This window comes from Ostreococcus tauri (assembly GCF_000214015.3).
Source record: "Ostreococcus tauri WGS project CAID00000000 data, contig chromosome 16, whole genome shotgun sequence".
NCBI classification, from domain to species: domain Eukaryota; kingdom Viridiplantae; phylum Chlorophyta; class Mamiellophyceae; order Mamiellales; family Bathycoccaceae; genus Ostreococcus; species Ostreococcus tauri.
This window is the reverse complement of record NC_014441.2, coordinates 482,197-498,769: the sequence shown is the minus strand read 5'-3', so window position 1 is coordinate 498,769 and position 16,573 is coordinate 482,197. Positions and strand designations below refer to the sequence as shown.

At 59.5% G+C, this 16,573-nt stretch overlaps 8 protein-coding genes across 8 annotated transcripts in view; 2 read left to right on the top strand and 6 right to left on the bottom strand.

Moving 5' to 3' along the window:
- Positions 1 to 74: 74 nt before the first annotated feature.
- OT_ostta16g02570 (C2 calcium-dependent membrane targeting) lies at positions 75 to 1,952 on the top strand (the record flags this gene model as incomplete). The annotated part of the gene is made up of 1 exon (XM_003083694.1): positions 75 to 1,952. The coding sequence occupies one exon, from the start codon at positions 75 to 77 to the stop codon at positions 1,950 to 1,952; it is 1,878 nt and encodes a 625-aa protein (XP_003083742.1).
- A 64-nt stretch (positions 1,953 to 2,016) lies between these two features.
- OT_ostta16g02560 (Argininosuccinate synthase) lies at positions 2,017 to 3,363 on the bottom strand (the record flags this gene model as incomplete). Its single annotated transcript, XM_003083693.2, has 1 exon — positions 2,017 to 3,363. The coding sequence occupies one exon, from the start codon at positions 3,361 to 3,363 to the stop codon at positions 2,017 to 2,019; it is 1,347 nt and encodes a 448-aa protein (XP_003083741.2).
- Positions 3,364 to 3,530: 167 nt separating this feature from the next.
- Positions 3,531 to 6,728, bottom strand: OT_ostta16g02550 (Regulator of chromosome condensation, RCC1; the record flags this gene model as incomplete). Its single annotated transcript, XM_003083692.2, has 1 exon — positions 3,531 to 6,728. One exon carries the CDS (start codon positions 6,726 to 6,728, stop codon positions 3,531 to 3,533), a length of 3,198 nt encoding a protein of 1,065 aa, XP_003083740.2.
- A 339-nt stretch (positions 6,729 to 7,067) lies between these two features.
- Positions 7,068 to 9,713, top strand: OT_ostta16g02540 (Serine/threonine-protein kinase, active site; the record flags this gene model as incomplete). Its single annotated transcript, XM_003083691.2, has 1 exon — positions 7,068 to 9,713. The coding sequence occupies one exon, from the start codon at positions 7,068 to 7,070 to the stop codon at positions 9,711 to 9,713; it is 2,646 nt and encodes an 881-aa protein (XP_003083739.2).
- Positions 9,714 to 9,790: 77 nt separating this feature from the next.
- On the bottom strand, positions 9,791 to 10,528 carry OT_ostta16g02535 (Tetratricopeptide repeat; the record flags this gene model as incomplete). Its single annotated transcript, XM_003083690.1, has 1 exon — positions 9,791 to 10,528. The coding sequence occupies one exon, from the start codon at positions 10,526 to 10,528 to the stop codon at positions 9,791 to 9,793; it is 738 nt and encodes a 245-aa protein (XP_003083738.1).
- A 108-nt stretch (positions 10,529 to 10,636) lies between these two features.
- Positions 10,637 to 12,847, bottom strand: OT_ostta16g02530 (Cation/H+ exchanger; the record flags this gene model as incomplete). Its single annotated transcript, XM_003083689.2, has 1 exon — positions 10,637 to 12,847. The coding sequence occupies one exon, from the start codon at positions 12,845 to 12,847 to the stop codon at positions 10,637 to 10,639; it is 2,211 nt and encodes a 736-aa protein (XP_003083737.2).
- Positions 12,848 to 13,037: 190 nt separating this feature from the next.
- Positions 13,038 to 14,333, bottom strand: OT_ostta16g02520 (Kelch-type beta propeller; the record flags this gene model as incomplete). The annotated part of the gene is made up of 1 exon (XM_003083685.2): positions 13,038 to 14,333. One exon carries the CDS (start codon positions 14,331 to 14,333, stop codon positions 13,038 to 13,040), a length of 1,296 nt encoding a protein of 431 aa, XP_003083733.2.
- Positions 14,334 to 15,601: 1,268 nt separating this feature from the next.
- OT_ostta16g02510 (FERM/acyl-CoA-binding protein, 3-helical bundle) overlaps positions 15,602 to 16,573 on the bottom strand; it is a gene marked incomplete at both ends in the record, with an annotated part of 2,058 nt that continues 1,086 nt past the window's right edge. The window contains one exon of the mRNA XM_022985603.1: positions 15,602 to 16,573. This exon is cut by the window's right edge and continues 847 nt beyond it. Within this exon, the coding sequence (XP_022840392.1) occupies positions 15,602 to 16,573 (972 nt within the window).

The window sequence follows — 16,573 nt, the reverse complement described above, 5'->3', positions numbered from 1 at the left end:
ACATCATCGCACGCTTCGACGACGATGTGCGCGCGTCGCGTTCGCGACGCGCTCCTGCGCTCGAGCCGCACTCCATGTCGCTCGAACTCCTCGATGAAGACACCCCTCGCGTCCGCTCGTACGTTCAATACGATGAACACGGTCGCGCGCGCTTAGACGCCGAGATCGAGAGTCGAGCGCGCGGACACCGCGCCGATTTGACCGCAACGAAGCGCGAGAAGAAACATAAACCGTTGCGAGTCATTCTTGACATCGACTCCGTGCGCGGTCTATCCACGTCGAAGAAGCGAGCGACGGTGTCGTGCGCGCTCGCGCCTGGTCCGCGAGCACGCGCGAGCGAGCACGGATTCGCCTCGCACGAATGCGCGCCGGTACAGTACGCGTACGAGAGGCAACGGCAACAGGCGACGACGAGCGGACGAGCGTCGTTGCGAGACGAGACGGACATCAAGGCGACGTTTTCTTTCTACGTCACGCAGGCGTCGGTGGACGACGTGATTACGATTGAGGTTCGAGAGGGATTGGAGAGTCCGAGGGGTAAGCTCGGGAACGCGAAGGCGACGTGTGAGATTCCCGTGCGCGCGCTCACGCCGAATCGAGAGCCACCGGTTTGGACGGCGACGACGGACGTCGCGCGCGTTCCCGAGCGATACGGTGAGTTTAGATACGCCATGTATTTCGATCACGAGCGAGAGGGGGTGTTGCACGTCCTCGTCTCGGGGTCTACTGGGATCAAGGCGAGCGACATGTCCGGGCAGTCCGACCCGTACGTTCGTGCCAAGTTGGTTAGAGTGAACGAATCTGCGGCGGTGAAAAAGGCGTTCGAGCTGGCGGCGTATGATCAAGGGTTAAAACTTCGTGCGGCGAAAAGTTCGCATCAAACGTCGGTGCAAAAGCAGACGCTTGATCCGGTGTGGGACGAAGAGTTTGAGTTCGAGCGCGTAGACAGAAATTCCGAATCGTACGTATTATTCAGACTGTACGACCGCGATCTCGTGGGAGAGGACGACGAGCTCGGTCAATACGCCGTGCGCGTCAGAGATTTAAAAGCGGCGAGATCGACCGACCCCGGCGCGCAGATCAAGACGGTGCAGTGGCGCAACGCATCCCATAACAAGCTTGAATGCGTCGGCAAGTTGAACATTGTGGCGTACTGGGAAGATGCAGAGCGAACTGATTTACGAGTAAACATGAAGCGAGCGGTCGGCCTTCCGTCGTGTGATCCATTTGGCTCGAGCAACTCGTATATCACTGTCGAAATGACGGGCAATTACGAACCAGAGAGGCATCGAACGTCCATTTGCAGGGGAACGACATCTCCAGAGTGGGAACATTGGATGTCATTTCTCTCGACAAGTCGACAGCAGTGTCGGAATCTCAATGAAGAGACGCTCACTTTGCGGGTGTATGTTTTAGATTCAAAGACAGAGAAGTCTAAGTTCTTAGGAAAATCACAACTGCCCTTGCGCAGAGTGCTCACCAAGGCGAAGGGTGGGGCGAAGATGTCCTTTTGGCTACCTCTTGTCGAGGAGAACACAGCCGTCAACGTCGTAGATATACGGCTGAGCGCATATCTAGAGAGCGACAGCCCGGCGAGAAGACCGACCGATCATCCTGTTTCGTTACGCGACCAGAAAAACTATGACGCAACGTACGCACGAGGACTCAGACTCGTTCAGGAACGCGAAAAGAGCATTGCTGCTCGCGAACTCGAAGAAGAGCTTGCCTACTACTCGCAACTCTCGAAGACGATCGAGATACGGCTTCGAGAGTTCAAGTGGCCGGAGTATCTCATACCAGCGTATTCGAAAGCGTACGCCGCGTGTTGCAACAATCCAGAGCTCCTACCGCCGCCTCCAGATGGTATGGAATTGCCCAACGATATTGTTCGCATTTTCACCGCTGCCGCTTTTGCGCGAGTGAAGCGAGAGTCTTCTACGCACCGTTCTTAGTAACTAGGTAGGCGTTGTATCGAGATTGTGTCAGTTGACGACGAATGAATTACAAAAGACTAACTTACTCGCCTCGAGCAGTCTTGAGCGTACGCAAGCGGAGTGCTTGAAGCTTGATGAAGCCCGCGGCATCTTTTTGGTCGTACGCACCGCCGTCGTCTTCGAACGTGGACAGTCTGTCGTTGTAGAGAGAGTTGTCAGCCTTGCGCCCAACGACCATGACGTTACCCTTGTAGAGCTTGGCACGCACCGTACCTGTGACGTTCTGCGAGCACAAGTCAATGGCGCTTTGCATCATTTCGCGCTCCGGGGAGAACCAGAAACCGTTGTAAATGAGCTCAGCGTATCGCGGCATCATTTCATCCTTGTAGTGCATTTCACCGCGGTCAAGGCACACGGTTTCGAGTGCGCGTCGGATTTCGAGCAAAATGGTACCGCCCGGTGTCTCGTACACACCGCGGGACTTCATGCCGACGAAGCGAGACTCGACGATATCCAGACGTCCGATGCCGTTTTCGCCACCAAGTCGGTTGAGCTCGGTGAGCATTTCGGCCGGGGAGTACCGCTTACCGTTGATCGCCACCGGGTCACCCTTTTCAAACTCGACCTCGATGTACGTCGGCGTATCCGGGGCGTTCTCCGGGCTCACCGAGCGCGTGAACATGTCCTCGGAATACTCGACCCACGGATCTTCCAACGCGTTACCTTCGTAAGAGATGTGCAACAAGTTGGCGTCGGTGGAATACGGCGCGTCTTGACGCTTGGACTGCGCAACCGGGATGCCGTTCGCATCCGCGTACGCCAACAACTTCGTGCGCGAGTTCAAATCCCACTCTCTCCACGGCGCGATCACCTTGACGTCCGGCTTGAGGCCGTAGTAACCGAGTTCAAATCGAACCTGGTCGTTACCCTTACCCGTGGCGCCGTGGCACACGGCATCGGCGCCGACCATCTTCGCGATTTCAATCTGTCGCTTGGAGATGAGCGGTCGCGCGATGGACGTCCCGAGCAGGTACTTGCCCTCGTACACGGCGTTCGCACGGAACATCGGGAACACGTAATCCCGGACGAACTCCTCGCGCAAATCATCGATGAAAATTTCCTTCACTCCCATTTGTTGCGCCTTCGCTCGCGCCGGCTCGAGCTCCTCACCCTGCCCTAAGTCCGCCGTGAACGTCACCACCTCGCACCCGTACGTGTCTTGGAGCCACTTCAAGATGATGGAGGTGTCCAAACCGCCGGAGTACGCCAGGACAACCTTCTTCACGTCCCCGGACGGCCCCGCGCGAGCCTTGACGGAGGACCGAGCGGTGTTTCGATGGGTGACGCGGGCGACCGCTTTGGTCGTCTTGGACGCGGTCGAGCGTCGGTGCGCGACGCTCGATCGAGCGGAGCACGAGAGTTTGTTCATGGTGATCATGTGAGCGCGAACGAATCGAGTCGAGGCGCGTCCGTGAGGGCGACGTGTGCGGCGATGGCGCGCACGTCACGCCTCAGGGTTTCACCGCAGGGTCGAGGGTTTTCAAACGCGCGCGCGTCGCTACGATGTCTACGCGCTTTACAGCGTTCTATGTCTAGCTAAATCTTCGTCTTCTCGCTCGGTCGTTTCGACCGTCGACGACGTTCCTTTGATTTCTTATCTTCCGTCGGTGACGCGGCGTCGGGGGCGGTCGATTTGGACTCGGCGGCTTTGTTGGGCGGTTTTCGTCGGCGACTCGAACCGGAGGACTCCGCGCGCGGTGGCGTCGATTCCGTGGTCGCCTCCGTGGAGGTTTTGTGTTTTCGTCGAGCACCTCCTTTACGTTTCTGACTCTTCGAGATCTCGGCCAACGCTTCGGCGGTTTCTTGCGCCTTGATGGCGTCGAGCGCGATTTGCAACTCCTCGTTGGCGCGCTCCTCATCGAGAATTTCTCGGAGACTCTTCGATTTTCCCCGAGGTTCGACGTACCAACGATCGGGGGACGCGCCACGAACGTTAAAACCTGTTGTCGTCGTGAAATTATCGTCTCGTTCGGCCGCCTTTTCGGCCTCCGCAGCGAGGATCTCTCGCATGCTCCTCGGCGAGCCGCTCCTTGAGTCTTCATCCGCGGGAGCTTTCCACGCATTTGTGCCTCGCATTTGTTGCCGTCGTAAGATGTCGCCGAGTGAGAACGTACCAGGGGATGATGGCGACGGCGAAAACACCGTCGGGGCATTACTCGCCGAGGCGATAGACTTTGACGCTGAGGCCGCCGCTCGAGATTGTTGCTCTTGAATTTCCCTTAGCGAAGGCGTACCTCTCGATATCTGCTGTGTAGGCGGTGGAGACGGCGTCTTCGAGTCGCCCTGGAGTTCACCCGACAAGAACATACTTAAAGACCCTTTCACACGAGGCATCGAGCGAGGCGTCGAGCGCGAACCTGATTTCGTTGGTTGCGGTGGCTTCGTCGCGACGATTTGAGATGCGAGCGGCGGAGGTGAGTACACCACTTCCTTTGGCGCCGCTTCGACAATCTGTGCACGATACTTTGGTTTACTCATCGCCGCACGTTCGATATCTTCGACTCGTTCCGTCACGAAGCGCTGCGTCTCAAGCGCACTCTCGCTCCATCCAGAGACGATGTCGTCACGGTGCAAAATGTGCGTGAGCTCTTCCAGCGTCTCGTCATCGAGCTCTTCGAGACACGGTTTCGGCGTCTCTAAAAGCACTACATCGAGGTTTTTCAAGGCATATTCCATCGCGTACCGCTTCAAACCGTCGCTTCCAACCTGATCGGCGAGCTGCGCGACGTCCAAAACATTTCGCGGTTCAATGAATGCGTTTGCCACCGCGTGCTCTGCGAGCGTTTTCAATGATGGAAACGCGCCCATCGGAGCGTCGACCTCATCAGTTTCGTCTTCCTCGCTTGGCCCCTCCTCTTCGTCGTCAACGAAAGGCGAAACCGTCACCGAGCCAATGTCTCGAATGAGACGATCAAAGTCAGATTCAACCGGCGCTTGGCGACTTCGTGGATCCAGTCTCCCGAGGGAAAACTTTGGTAGAGAAATCCGTTGAATCGCGAAGAAGTGTGTTTCCCCGGCGTACGCGCTCGCGATGCCTCGCAGTCCTGGAACGCGCCGAAGTGCGCCGATGCGTCGATTCCCGGCGACGGTCGGCGATGACGAAAACGGCGCCGGCGCCGGCGACAGTCTCGTCTGCGCATCAAACTCAAACTCGTTCGCATCCCAGGTATACGCCTCGCCTGTGTGCGCGACGACGACGGATGAAGTTGCACCGCACGAAACGTCTACGGCGCGCCTGTCCCAACCGAGTGCGTTATTTTCATCGAGAAGTCGCGCCTCGAGACTTTCACCAGCGCTATCCCACACGTACACCCAGCCGTCAACGGTGATCGCGGCACTCTGCATCCCTCCGGCGGAGACTTTTACGACGCGGTGATCGATCGCGTGCCAACTCACGCCGTAATCGGTGGGTTTCGGAAACACCACTCGACGCGAGTTCGTCGAGCCGTTGCCCCAGGAATAGCACGCGTCGCCCGCGACCGAGCACACCACGACATGATGCTTCGAGCACGACACGCACGCCACCGCGACATCGCGATGCTTAAGGTATTCAACCTGCCTAGCGACCGCGGAGTGCGGAGAACCCTCGTCGCAAGCGGTGAAGTATCCGAGCTGCCCGCGATCGTTTGAGCCGAATGTCCACACCGCGCCGTCCGCGTCTAAAATCGCAGTGTGCGCGTCGCCGCACGAAACGTCGCGCGCTCGAGCAGGGCCCATGTTCGGCACCTTACGCGGCGTCCACTGCGTCCAGCGTCGTTGCTCTTGCTCTTCGTCCGTCTCCGAACGAGCGCTTTCTGGCTCGGCCTCGCTCGCGACGAAGTATCCCAACCGACCGAGTCTGGCGCAGCCCCACGTGAAGGCGTCGCCATCGGCGGTGACGCACGCGCTGTGCGACAAACCGGCGGAGACCGCGATGACGCGAATGTTCCTCCCGAGCGCGCGCACGAGCTTCGGAAAGAACACCGCCGCGGCGGAGTTTTGGTCCCGCTCACTGATTTTTCCTAGGCCCAACGCGCCGTCGCGCGAACATCCCCACGCGAACAACCGACCGTCGCAGTCAGCCGCGAGCGCGTGCACTTTGTTCGTCGCCACCGCCCGCACGTCACGACTTCGTAAAGTTTCCACGCGCGCGGGCGCGCGCGCGGTCTCGGTGCTCCCGGTGCCGAGCGCGTTGTTCGCGCCGCTGCCCCACGCGTGCAAGTACCGCCGCGCGTTCGAATCGTCCTCCCGTCGCATCCGTCGATCCCTCGCGAGCTTTTCAGAGATCACATCGATCGGCGCCCGTCCTCTGCGATCGAGCGGTCGCTCGTACTCGCCGTTCGCGCACTCCACGCGCAGCGTCCGCGCGACTTTCAGTTCGCCGTAATGCAACGCGCGATGCATCGCGCTCCACCCCTCCTCGTCCACCCCCGACGCATCGAGCGTCGCGACGAATCCCCGCCGTCCGCTCGCGTTCGCGTTCGCGCTCGACCCTCGCCGGGCGTCCGCGTCTCTCCTCGCGAGCGCGCGCGCGCTCTCCGCGTCTCCGAACCGCGCGAACGCCCGCAGCGCCCGTCCCGACCCGTCGTCGTCCCACGTCTCCACCACCTCGAGCACGTTTCTCGCTCGCACCCGTCCCGTGCGCACGGCCGAGGACGCACCGAGCGCTCGCAGCGCCCGCACGACGCGCCCGTCGTCGTCGTCGTCGTCGTCATCGTCATCGTCATCTTTCGCGCGCGTCGTCGTCATCGTCATCTTTCGCACCGAGTCACCCGCGCGCGCGTTCACGCCGCGCGCGCCCCATCGCGCGCGCGCTCGATCGCGCCCGCGGACCGTCCTCGCCCGGCGTCGGCGTCGGCGTCGGCGTCGGCGGCGGCGGAATCGCGACCGCGCGCGCGATGGGGCCGTGGGCGACCGACCGGCTTCATACACAACGCGTGACTCGCCCATGAAGCACACACGCGGTACGGCGTTCCCGTACACGACGACTTATTCACCCATCACGCGCGCACGAACGCGTCGCTCCCCACGACGATGTCACGCGATGGGCGAATCTCTCGTTGTATACAGTGACGACCCGTTAGAATCCACGCGATGGGCGAATCTCTCGTTGTATACAGTGACGACCCGTTAGAATCCACGCGATGGGCGAATCTCTCGTTGTATACGAAGACGCCCGTCGACGCGCACGCGCTGGGCGACGAATCGCTCGCCAGGTCGACGCGCCGGCGACGACGGCGCGTCGAGCGCGCGCGGCGTCGTCTCGAGCGCGCGCTCGACGTTCGTCGACGCGGCGGTGAGGGACGCGACCGCGCGGGCGAGAGAGAGGCCGAGGGACGGGCCGAGCGCTCGGAGGCTGACACGGATTCAGCGCTCGACGCGGGCGACGCGCGTCGGTGGTGCCGTTTGGGGACGCGCGCGCGCGCGTGCGTCGCGTCGACGTCGTCGACGACGAAGGGCGCGGCGGCGGCGAGACGGAGACGGACGAGTGGCGGCGGCGGCGGACGCGGCGCGCGCGCGGTCATGGCGTCGCATAGGATCTCCGAGGGCGGCGCGCACGCGCCGTCGCTCGATCCGATCGTCGCGCGCGCGTTCGGGGCGTTTGATCACACGTTTACGGTGTGCGATGCGACGAAACCGGACTGTCCGATCGTGTACGCGAGCGATGGGTTCTTGCGAATGACGGGGTACGCCGCCGCCGAGGTCATCGGGTACAACTGTCGATTCTTACAGGGTGAGAAGACGAATAAAAACGACGTGCGAGAGCTGAGAGAGGCGATTAAGAATGGCGATCGTTGGAGCGTGCGGTTGCTGAATTACAAGAAGGATGGGACGCCGTTTTGGAACTATCTCGTGGTTGCGCCCGTGAAGCTCGCGGACGGCACCGTGGTAAAGTACATCGGAGTGCAGACGGACGTGACCGAGGTGAAGGACGCGGACACTGGTGAGCGTGGGATCGAGTTTGACGAGAAAGGTCAACCGGTCCCGAGTCGCTACGACGCGCGCGCGGCGGCGGCGACGCTCGGAAGAGTGAGCGAGGTGGAGCAAGCGGTTCGAACCGCGGAGGGGTTGGGAAATCAGGCGCAAAGGCGTACGGGTATGGATTTGGCGTCAACGCTAGAGCGAATTGAGCAATCGTTCGTCATCACCGACCCGTCGCTCCCGGACCATCCGATCGTGTTCGCGAGCGATGGTTTCATGGAGTTCACGGGGTACTCGGTGGATGAAATCTTGGGGAGAAACTGTCGGTTCTTGCAAGGTCCGAAGACGGACAGAGCGGCGGTGGCGAAGATTCGCGAGGCGATCGAGAATGGGGAGGAGTGTACGGTGCGGTTGTTAAATTATACTAAGACGGGCGAGGAGTTCTGGAACATGTTCACCCTGGCGCCGGTGCGCGACGAGCAAGGCATTGTGCGTTTCTTCGCCGGCGTGCAAGTGGATATCACGGCACACGATCCACAGACGGAACATGAGACCGTGGCAGAGATCACGTTCAAAGAGGAGGATAACGACGCGAACGTGCAGGTTTCGAAGAGTGCCGCGCAACTTGTCGCCGGTGCAGCAGCTAAGGATAAGGAGTTTGAGCCACCGTGGAAGCACATGTCCGGGCACATGCTTCAACCAAAGCCGCACCAGCTCGAGAACCGTCGCCACTGGGAAGCGCTCTGGAGGGTGACGAATTATAACGATAGACCGCTTACGATTGACGATTTCGTCCCCATCCGTCGTATCGGACAGGGAGATGTCGGGACGGTGCACTTGGTCGCGCTCGCAAAGGAAAAAGACGTCAGGTTTGCTCTCAAGATTTTGACAAAGCAAGAAATCATCGATCGGAACAAGCTTCACCGCTTGCAGACGGAATCGACGATTTTGAATCAAATCGATCACCCTTTCGTCGCGACGCTGTTCGCATCGTTTCAAACGTCCACGCACGTGTACTTTTTGATGGAGTACTGCGAGGGCGGCGAGTTGTATGATTTCCTGCAGAAGGCGCCCGGGAAGCGCCTTAGCGAGGAGGCGACGAAGTTTTACGCCGCCGAAGTATTGGTGTCATTGCAGTATCTCCACCTTCTTGGATTCGTGTACAGAGATTTGAAGCCCGAAAACGTGCTCTTGCGAAGGAACGGACACATTATGATCACAGACTTTGATTTGTCGTTTTGCGCTTCGTGCCAGCCGCACATCAAAGTGCGCCCAGGAAACCCCACCTGGTATCCGGGACAACGCGCGACGGCGCACGCGAAAAAGAAGAAGTTGAAACCGCCTCGGTTACCTAAATCGGGGTCGAATCCGACTATAGTTGCCGAGCCGTTTACGTTTACAAACTCGTTTGTCGGAACGGAGGAGTACTTATCTCCGGAGGTTTTGAACGGCACGGGACACTCCGGTGCCGTGGACTGGTGGGAGTTGGGGATTTTTATGTACGAGATGGCGTACGGGACGACCCCATTCAAGGCTGCGACTCGAGATGAGACGTTCAGCAATATAACGAACGCAAAGTTGACGTTTCCGGACAACATTCCGATGAGCGAAGATTTCAAGGACTGCGTCAGAAAGCTTCTGCAGCGCGATTCAACGAGTCGCCTTGGTACGCTTGGCGGAGCGGAGGAGATCAAATCCCATCCGTTCTTTAGTTGTGTCAATTGGGGGTTACTTCGTTGGGAAGAGCCGCCGTACGTGCCGAAACCTCGACGCGCTGCGCCTGTGCGCGACGAGGAGATCTTCGAGATGGAGATTTAGGACACCCATAGCATAAAATTTTTTCATATCCCACAAATGCGCCCATTCTAAGCAAATCAATACGCGTCGCCGAACAGCTAAATGGGCGGAATGAACGGCTCGGCCTCGTCGTCGTCGTCGTCGTCGCGCAACGCCTTCACCAGTGGGTGCTTCTTTAACTCTGGTTGAATCGTCACGATGCGCTCAATCAAGATCCTCGTCGCGTTCAGGTCTTGTCTACAGTTCAACTTCAACGTCGCCCAGTTAAACAACACGTCCACGTCGCTCTCATTACCCTCGAGCGCCTTCAAGTAGAACGCCTCCGCCTCGTCCAACTCTCCGCGCTCCTGTAACATCATCGCCAAATTGTTCGCCGCATCGACGCTCATCCCGAGCTCTAACGCTCGCCGATACTCTCGCTCCGCCTCTTCTAACTTTTCCAACGTCTGATAAAAATTACCCAACCTAAATCTCGCATCCGCCGAGTCGTTCTCCGCGCACGCGCGCTCGAAAAACTCCCGAGACTCCTTCACGAGCTCATCGAACGCCCACCGCACCTCGTCCGCGCGCTTCTCGTCACCGTTCGCTCGAGCCTTCTCCAGTTCAACCCGTCGGGCCGCCTTCAGACCTTCGAACGACGTGCGCTTGCTCACGCGTAAGATTCCCTCGGGCGAATCCGCGCTGGCGAAACCTCGCGACGACGAACTGCTCGGTCGTTCGCCTGTCTCGTCGCTCCGCGCGCGCGTGCGCGCGTGGAGGCGACGGGGCGCGGGCGACGGCGCCGATGAAGCGCGCGCACGCGGGAGGACGGCGACACGGACGCGCGCAAAGAGCATGGTGAGAAGTGTCGGTTGTCGCTTTGGAGGCTTCTCGTCGGAGCGCGCTGGTTTTACGTGTTGACTCGTTTACAGCATCGCTCGATGCTCGCTCGGCTAAAAGTGACATCACACCGCGTCGTCGTCGCCGGCGAAATAATGCGGTCGGTCGTCGTCATCATCGTCGGGATCGGGTGAGCGAGGGGTCTGGCCCGGCGTGACGACGACGTCGGCGACGATTTCTTCGTCAAACTCCTCGGGCGCAGGGAGATCCAATTGCGCCGCCGTGGCCGACGTTCGACGGAAGAACAGACCTGGGGTATCAATTTGGCGCGTGCGCGGCAAGTACTCCTGCATGATCTCCTCGATCGCGTCCGAGGCGTCCTGGATGATCTTGAGCTCCTCCGGCGCGATGTTCGGCGAGTCGCTCGCGAGTTCGCGGAGCGTGGCGAGATGAAAGATGAGCCTCTCTCGAGGCGACGACCCCTTCAGACCCGTTTGCGAGTCCGCCTCTGACATGACGCTCCCAAGAATGCTCCCTTCACGTTCTCGAGTGCTCGAATCGCGCCGGAAGCTCCTCGACTCTTCCAAGAACTGCTCGAGGCTTTTGACGCTTCCGCCGCCAGAAGCTCGCGGAGCAAATTCAAAAGACGCCCGTCGTCCGTCCTCGTCACTGCCCACTAAAGATTCCTTTACCGCGAGTTCGATCGAGGCCCTGCGCTCTCTTTCGACGGCGTTGATGGTGGACTCGTTATTTTCCTTGTCATCCACGACTGCTTTGCGCTCATCCTTTTGCAACCACTTCGGTCCGAGAGAGGAGATGATCATCATTCCGACCGGAGCGGTGAGAATGATCGCGAACACGGCGGTGGTCAATATATCATTCCCCCAATCCACGTATTCCGCCGACTTATTATTATCGATGATGGCATCGAGAGGATCGGACGCCAGAGCCGCTTGCACAGTGGCTTTCGGAATCCATGCCAGGGAGACGAACGCGCGCTCCAAATGCGTCAGAGGATTCTTACCACCGCCCACGGAGAAGTACGCCACGCACAAACGAATGCAAACTCCTATCGCGAGTAAGCCCAGCGACTTTGGAATCGTCGATGGGGTGATGTCCTCAAACTTGACGGCGGTGCCGATGACGCCAAAGAGGAGTGGCTGAAAAATGAAACGCCACAACTTTGCGAGATCCGTCTCGGCGGCGTGCGCGGCGTCGGGCGCTGGTCCATTACTGAGAGACGGAAGCGGCTTCCCCGTCGACCAACATTTGTTGGCCGCGATGCCCAAGGCGAGCGACGCCATTGCGCCGCCTCCGCTGAAGTTGTACTGCCTACCCATGAACATGAAGAAAATGCCTAGGACGAAAATCATGGACGATCGCTTCCACGGCTCGTTCAAAATGAGTGTCATGCCGCACAAAACACCGCCGAGTGAACCGACGACGAGGCCCGTCAAAACGTCCACCGGACCGTGCAACACGGTCCAAGCCATGTTTCCGTGTCCACCGAGGGCGAATGACTTGAAAATCGTGTATCCGGTGATGGCGACGACGTCGTCGAACGACGCCGCCGCGACGACGAGCGAAGGAATGCCCTTCGTGACGCCGTAACCCCTAGACTGCAGCTCGAACATCCCAAGCACGACCACCGCGGGCGACACCGCGGCCAGAATGAATCCCAAGCACATCCCCAGCGGAAACGACATTTTGAAAATTAACATGGAAAATAATCCGCACGTCAACGCCTCGCACAATCCCGGCATGAGCGTCAATCGGGCCGCCATCCATCCCACGCTCTTGAACGCATCCAAATCTAACTCCAACCCGCTTCGCATTAAGATCACACTCAAACCCGCCGCTCGGATATCGCTCGACCACCGCTCCGGTAAGTCGTCCACCAACTCGCCCGGAACGTTTCGTAGCAACAAACCCATCAACAACATCCCGATGAGCGATGGCACACCCAGCACGTTCGCTCCCGCCCCCCCCAAGTGCGCGCACGCCCACACGATCAACACGCTCCACACCGCTCCACCGGGCACACCCACGGTGTCTCCATTCGGCGCCATGACGCGTCCGAATGCGAATCGCGCCATGGCCCAGAGCGCGCACGCCATGAGCGCGAACGACACCCGATCGAGCGCGCGCGCGGCGTCCACCCTGGACCAGAGCGACCCGCGCCGTTGTCCTCGCGCGCGCGTCCCGTTCGCGCCCTCGACGCGCGCCCCGGCGCCTCGCGCGCCGCGTCGACCGGTCGCGTTCGTTTTCGTCGCGTCCTCATCATCGCGCGTCGCACGCGCGCGCTGGACGAGCGCGGCGTCGTCGGCGCGCGACATCGCGCTCGTCCAGCGCGTCGCCCGGGCGAGCGAGGCGTCGCGCGATGCGGCGGTCGCGTCGACGGTCGAAGAGTGACGATTGCGCGAATGGGTCGAAACGCTCTGTGATGGAGGAGACCAAGGGACACCGAAGAGACATCGAAGCGACGCGCGGGACGAGGGATGGATTTCGATCACACGTCGACGCGGTTCAGAGCAACGCGGCGTCTCCGGGGACGCTGGCGTGGAACTGGGCGGCGAGGATGGCTAATTTTCGCTCGAGCTCGCTCGCGCGCTCGCGCTCGCGCGAGAGGTCACGCTCGAGCTCGGAGCGGCGCCGCTCGTCGTGGAGGTGCGCGCGCGCGAGGCGCTTGGCGTCGGATCGAAGACGGCGTAACGCGACTCGGAGGTCGGTATTTTCGTTTCGTAAGGCGTCGACGGAGGCGCCGATACCGAAAAAGGTGGCAGCCTTTGGCGGATCCGTATCGAGATCGATCGACGCCAACACGCGCTCGGCGACCGCCGCGGCGGAGATCTCGTCGTTTTCTTCGTCTCGTATATCTCTCTCGTCGTCGTCGTCATCGTCGTCATCGCCGTCGTCGTCGTCTTCACCGTACTCTTCTTCGTCGCTCCTCGTATCATTTTCTGCGACTTTTCGCGCGTCGTCGTCGTCCGCTTCGGCTCCGCGCGACGGGAAATCAGCCGCGAGGCGTAATACCTGCGTGTCGTTTTGACAGTTCCCGTTGTATCCGCCGAACGCGATGATGACGTCATCCGAGCCATCCGGCGTACTGAGCGCGCACAGAGTCATGCCCTCGCCCACGACCGGAGGACTCGGAAGCGCGTCCGGCGACACCCAAGTCATCTCTTCTAAATCGAGCACCGTGCACACGTCCAAGCCGCGCACGTTGTTCCCGCCGCCGATGAGCGCCCAGTAACGCCCGTCTCGAAGTAATGCGCCGGCGTGCCCGGCTCGAGGCGGGGCCGAGGGCCCGTCGCGAGGAGTGAGTTGCGTCCACTTGTGATACGCTAAATCCAAAACGTGTAAAGTGTCGAAACATTTCGTCGATCGTCCCGTGCCGCCGAACACGAGCAGCGCGTCCGGTCCCCACATCGCCGCCGCGTGGTCCGCTCGCGGCTCCGGCGGGTGCCCACCGGGCGCGTGCACGTGCTCCCACTCGAGCGACGTCATGTCTAAGATCCAAGCGTCATTCAAGAACCTACCCTCTTCGTCTTCGCCGCCGAAGACGACGAGCCTGTTCCCGCCCGTCGCGGTGACCGACGCGCCTCTGCGCGCCACCGGCTTCTGTTCGCCTCGCGTCTCGACGCGAATCCACTCCACCTCATCTAAACCATCTCGAAGAATCATTTTGAACACAGAAATCGAGGACGACGACGGCGACGTTCCGCCCTTGAACCGCCCGCCGACGACGTAGACGTCGTTTCCCACGCGAATCGCGCGATGTCCCGCGCACGCCGGCAGCGCGCGATCGGGTGTCGCCGACATCGGCGTGCGTAAATTCCTCCACGTCCACGTGTCTAAATCTAGCTCGTGCGTATCCGCACAAAATCCTTCCATTTCATACGTTTCATGCTCTCTATGAACGCATGAATACAGACGCGTTCATGGAGGAGAGGAGCACGGCGTGCCCGCTAAAGATAAAACTGATTGGAGCGCTTCTGTACTTGGCTTATGGTTGTCCGTGGGACGCTGTCGAAAACCAAGTGAACGTTGACAAGCGGACGCTGCGGGATTGGTTTTGGAACAAGTTCATCCCGTGGATGTTGGATAGAGAGTATCCTAATCACGTTCGTTATCCGCAGTCAGAAGAAGAACTGCGCCAGTTGCTGTGGCCGTACGAGCACGCTGGGTTCCCCGGAGCCATCGGGTGCACTGACGGTGTGCACGTGCCGTACGGCGCGTACCGCTCTGGACGCCGATACATGTACGCAGATCACCACGGCGGCTTTTCCCTAGGTTTCAACGTCACGTGTGACTACCACGGCAGAATAATCTACGTGTCTGAGTGGTCAGCGGGAAACACGAACGACAAGACAAAGATTAACGACGACCATTTCCAAAGCGTGATAATGCGCGAAGACCCACTCTATACGCAACAGAGATCGATCGTTCGAGTCAGTGATGACGCGTTCGAAACCATCCAGGGCGTGTACGTTCTCTCGGACGATGGTTACCACAGATGGCCTACAACGGTGAGCTCCATCAAGCGACCAATCCCGAGCTCGTGGGACGCGAAATGGACGCGCTGGCACGAATCTCTCCGCAAAGAGATCGAGTGCGTTTTTGGTATCATGAAGAAGAAGTTTGCAATTCTCGCCCATCCAATGACGAGACACCATGAGGGTGACTGCGAGAGTGTCGTGAAGGTCTGCGCATGTCTGTACAACATGACACGCCCCGACCCATGCGAGGAGTTTAATGATTGGCGTCGAGTCAACGCGGCTGATATGCACCGCGTGTACGGTCCCAACTTCGACGTTGCGAACTATGCGTATGCCCCGGAGCCGCTCAAACACCAGCCTCCTACTATGCATCAAACGCGGAGTGCTCTGACTAAGCATTTCAAATATCATTTCGAAGCGCTGCGAAATGACAAGGAACACGAAGTCCTCAATGAAATAGCGCAACTGTAAGTCGAGTGTACAACGACCGAATGATAATGATGACAACATGTAATACAAAAAAACAAAACTGTGATCTTCGGGGTCGACGCTCGTAACGGTAAAACGTGAATGAGCATGTTGAAGAGGGCATCATGACAGGCGTTGTAAGCGTAGCGGAGTGTGACGCTCTCGTGTAGATCGGCGAGTCGGCGAATTCACCTGCAGTACGGATGTCTCTTCTCGAGCACGTTTCCGAACCGGCGACGCTGCGCTCGCCTCACACAGAACGTTCGGCTCAGTGGTACCGTGAGGCATGATGATCTCTGCAGGTGTCACCGGTGGGACGCTCGAGGGAATGTTCTCGGCACTGATCGTGTTTTCGGCTCCGATCGGCTCAGTCGCTTCGCCTTCGTCAGCCGGCGCATTGGAAGGCGCCTCCGAACCCGTTCGCGCTGGAAGTTGAAGTTCACCTTGCGTGACAAAGCGCATCATCATTTCAAGCACATCGTTGGTACGACGCAATTCCTCGATGACCTGTCGCTCGAGCGCCTCTTCTCTCATAGCACGCGTAGGTGACTTATCCGGCGCCATGGTTATCGGATGTACCGACTCGCGACGTGCTGTCGCCGCCGCTGTGCGCTGCTGTAACCGACTGGCAGTGTTCGCAGCCGAAGTGCACCTGTCTTCGTGTCTTAGCGCGAACTCCGGTCTCGCCCGTTCTTTCAGCGTCCTGTACGCAGCGGGATCGAGATACGGGGAGTCTGGCGCCACGTACCTGAACACCCAAAGGGTCGCTTCTGAATGTTTTTCTTTCAAAGCTTCGGTCTCTTGCTTGTCCCAAAAGTCCTGACGGGCTTTTCCAGACTCGCCTTGTTGGTTTCCGCACGCTCTGAAACCACGTCGGAAAACGTGCGCGACTTTGAGCACGTGTGCCTTCACAGCCTTTCCACGTTCGAACACAGTCTTGTTCGCTCCGACGACACCGTGTTCGTTGACTTCTTCGCACCGACGTGCGTCGATGGATTCCTCGGGCGTCCTCGCGCCGTGTACGGTCGTCGATGGTTTCCACAGACCCAACGCGGCGAGCTCCCGAACGTAATGGGGGTACTGCTTGTTAGCGTG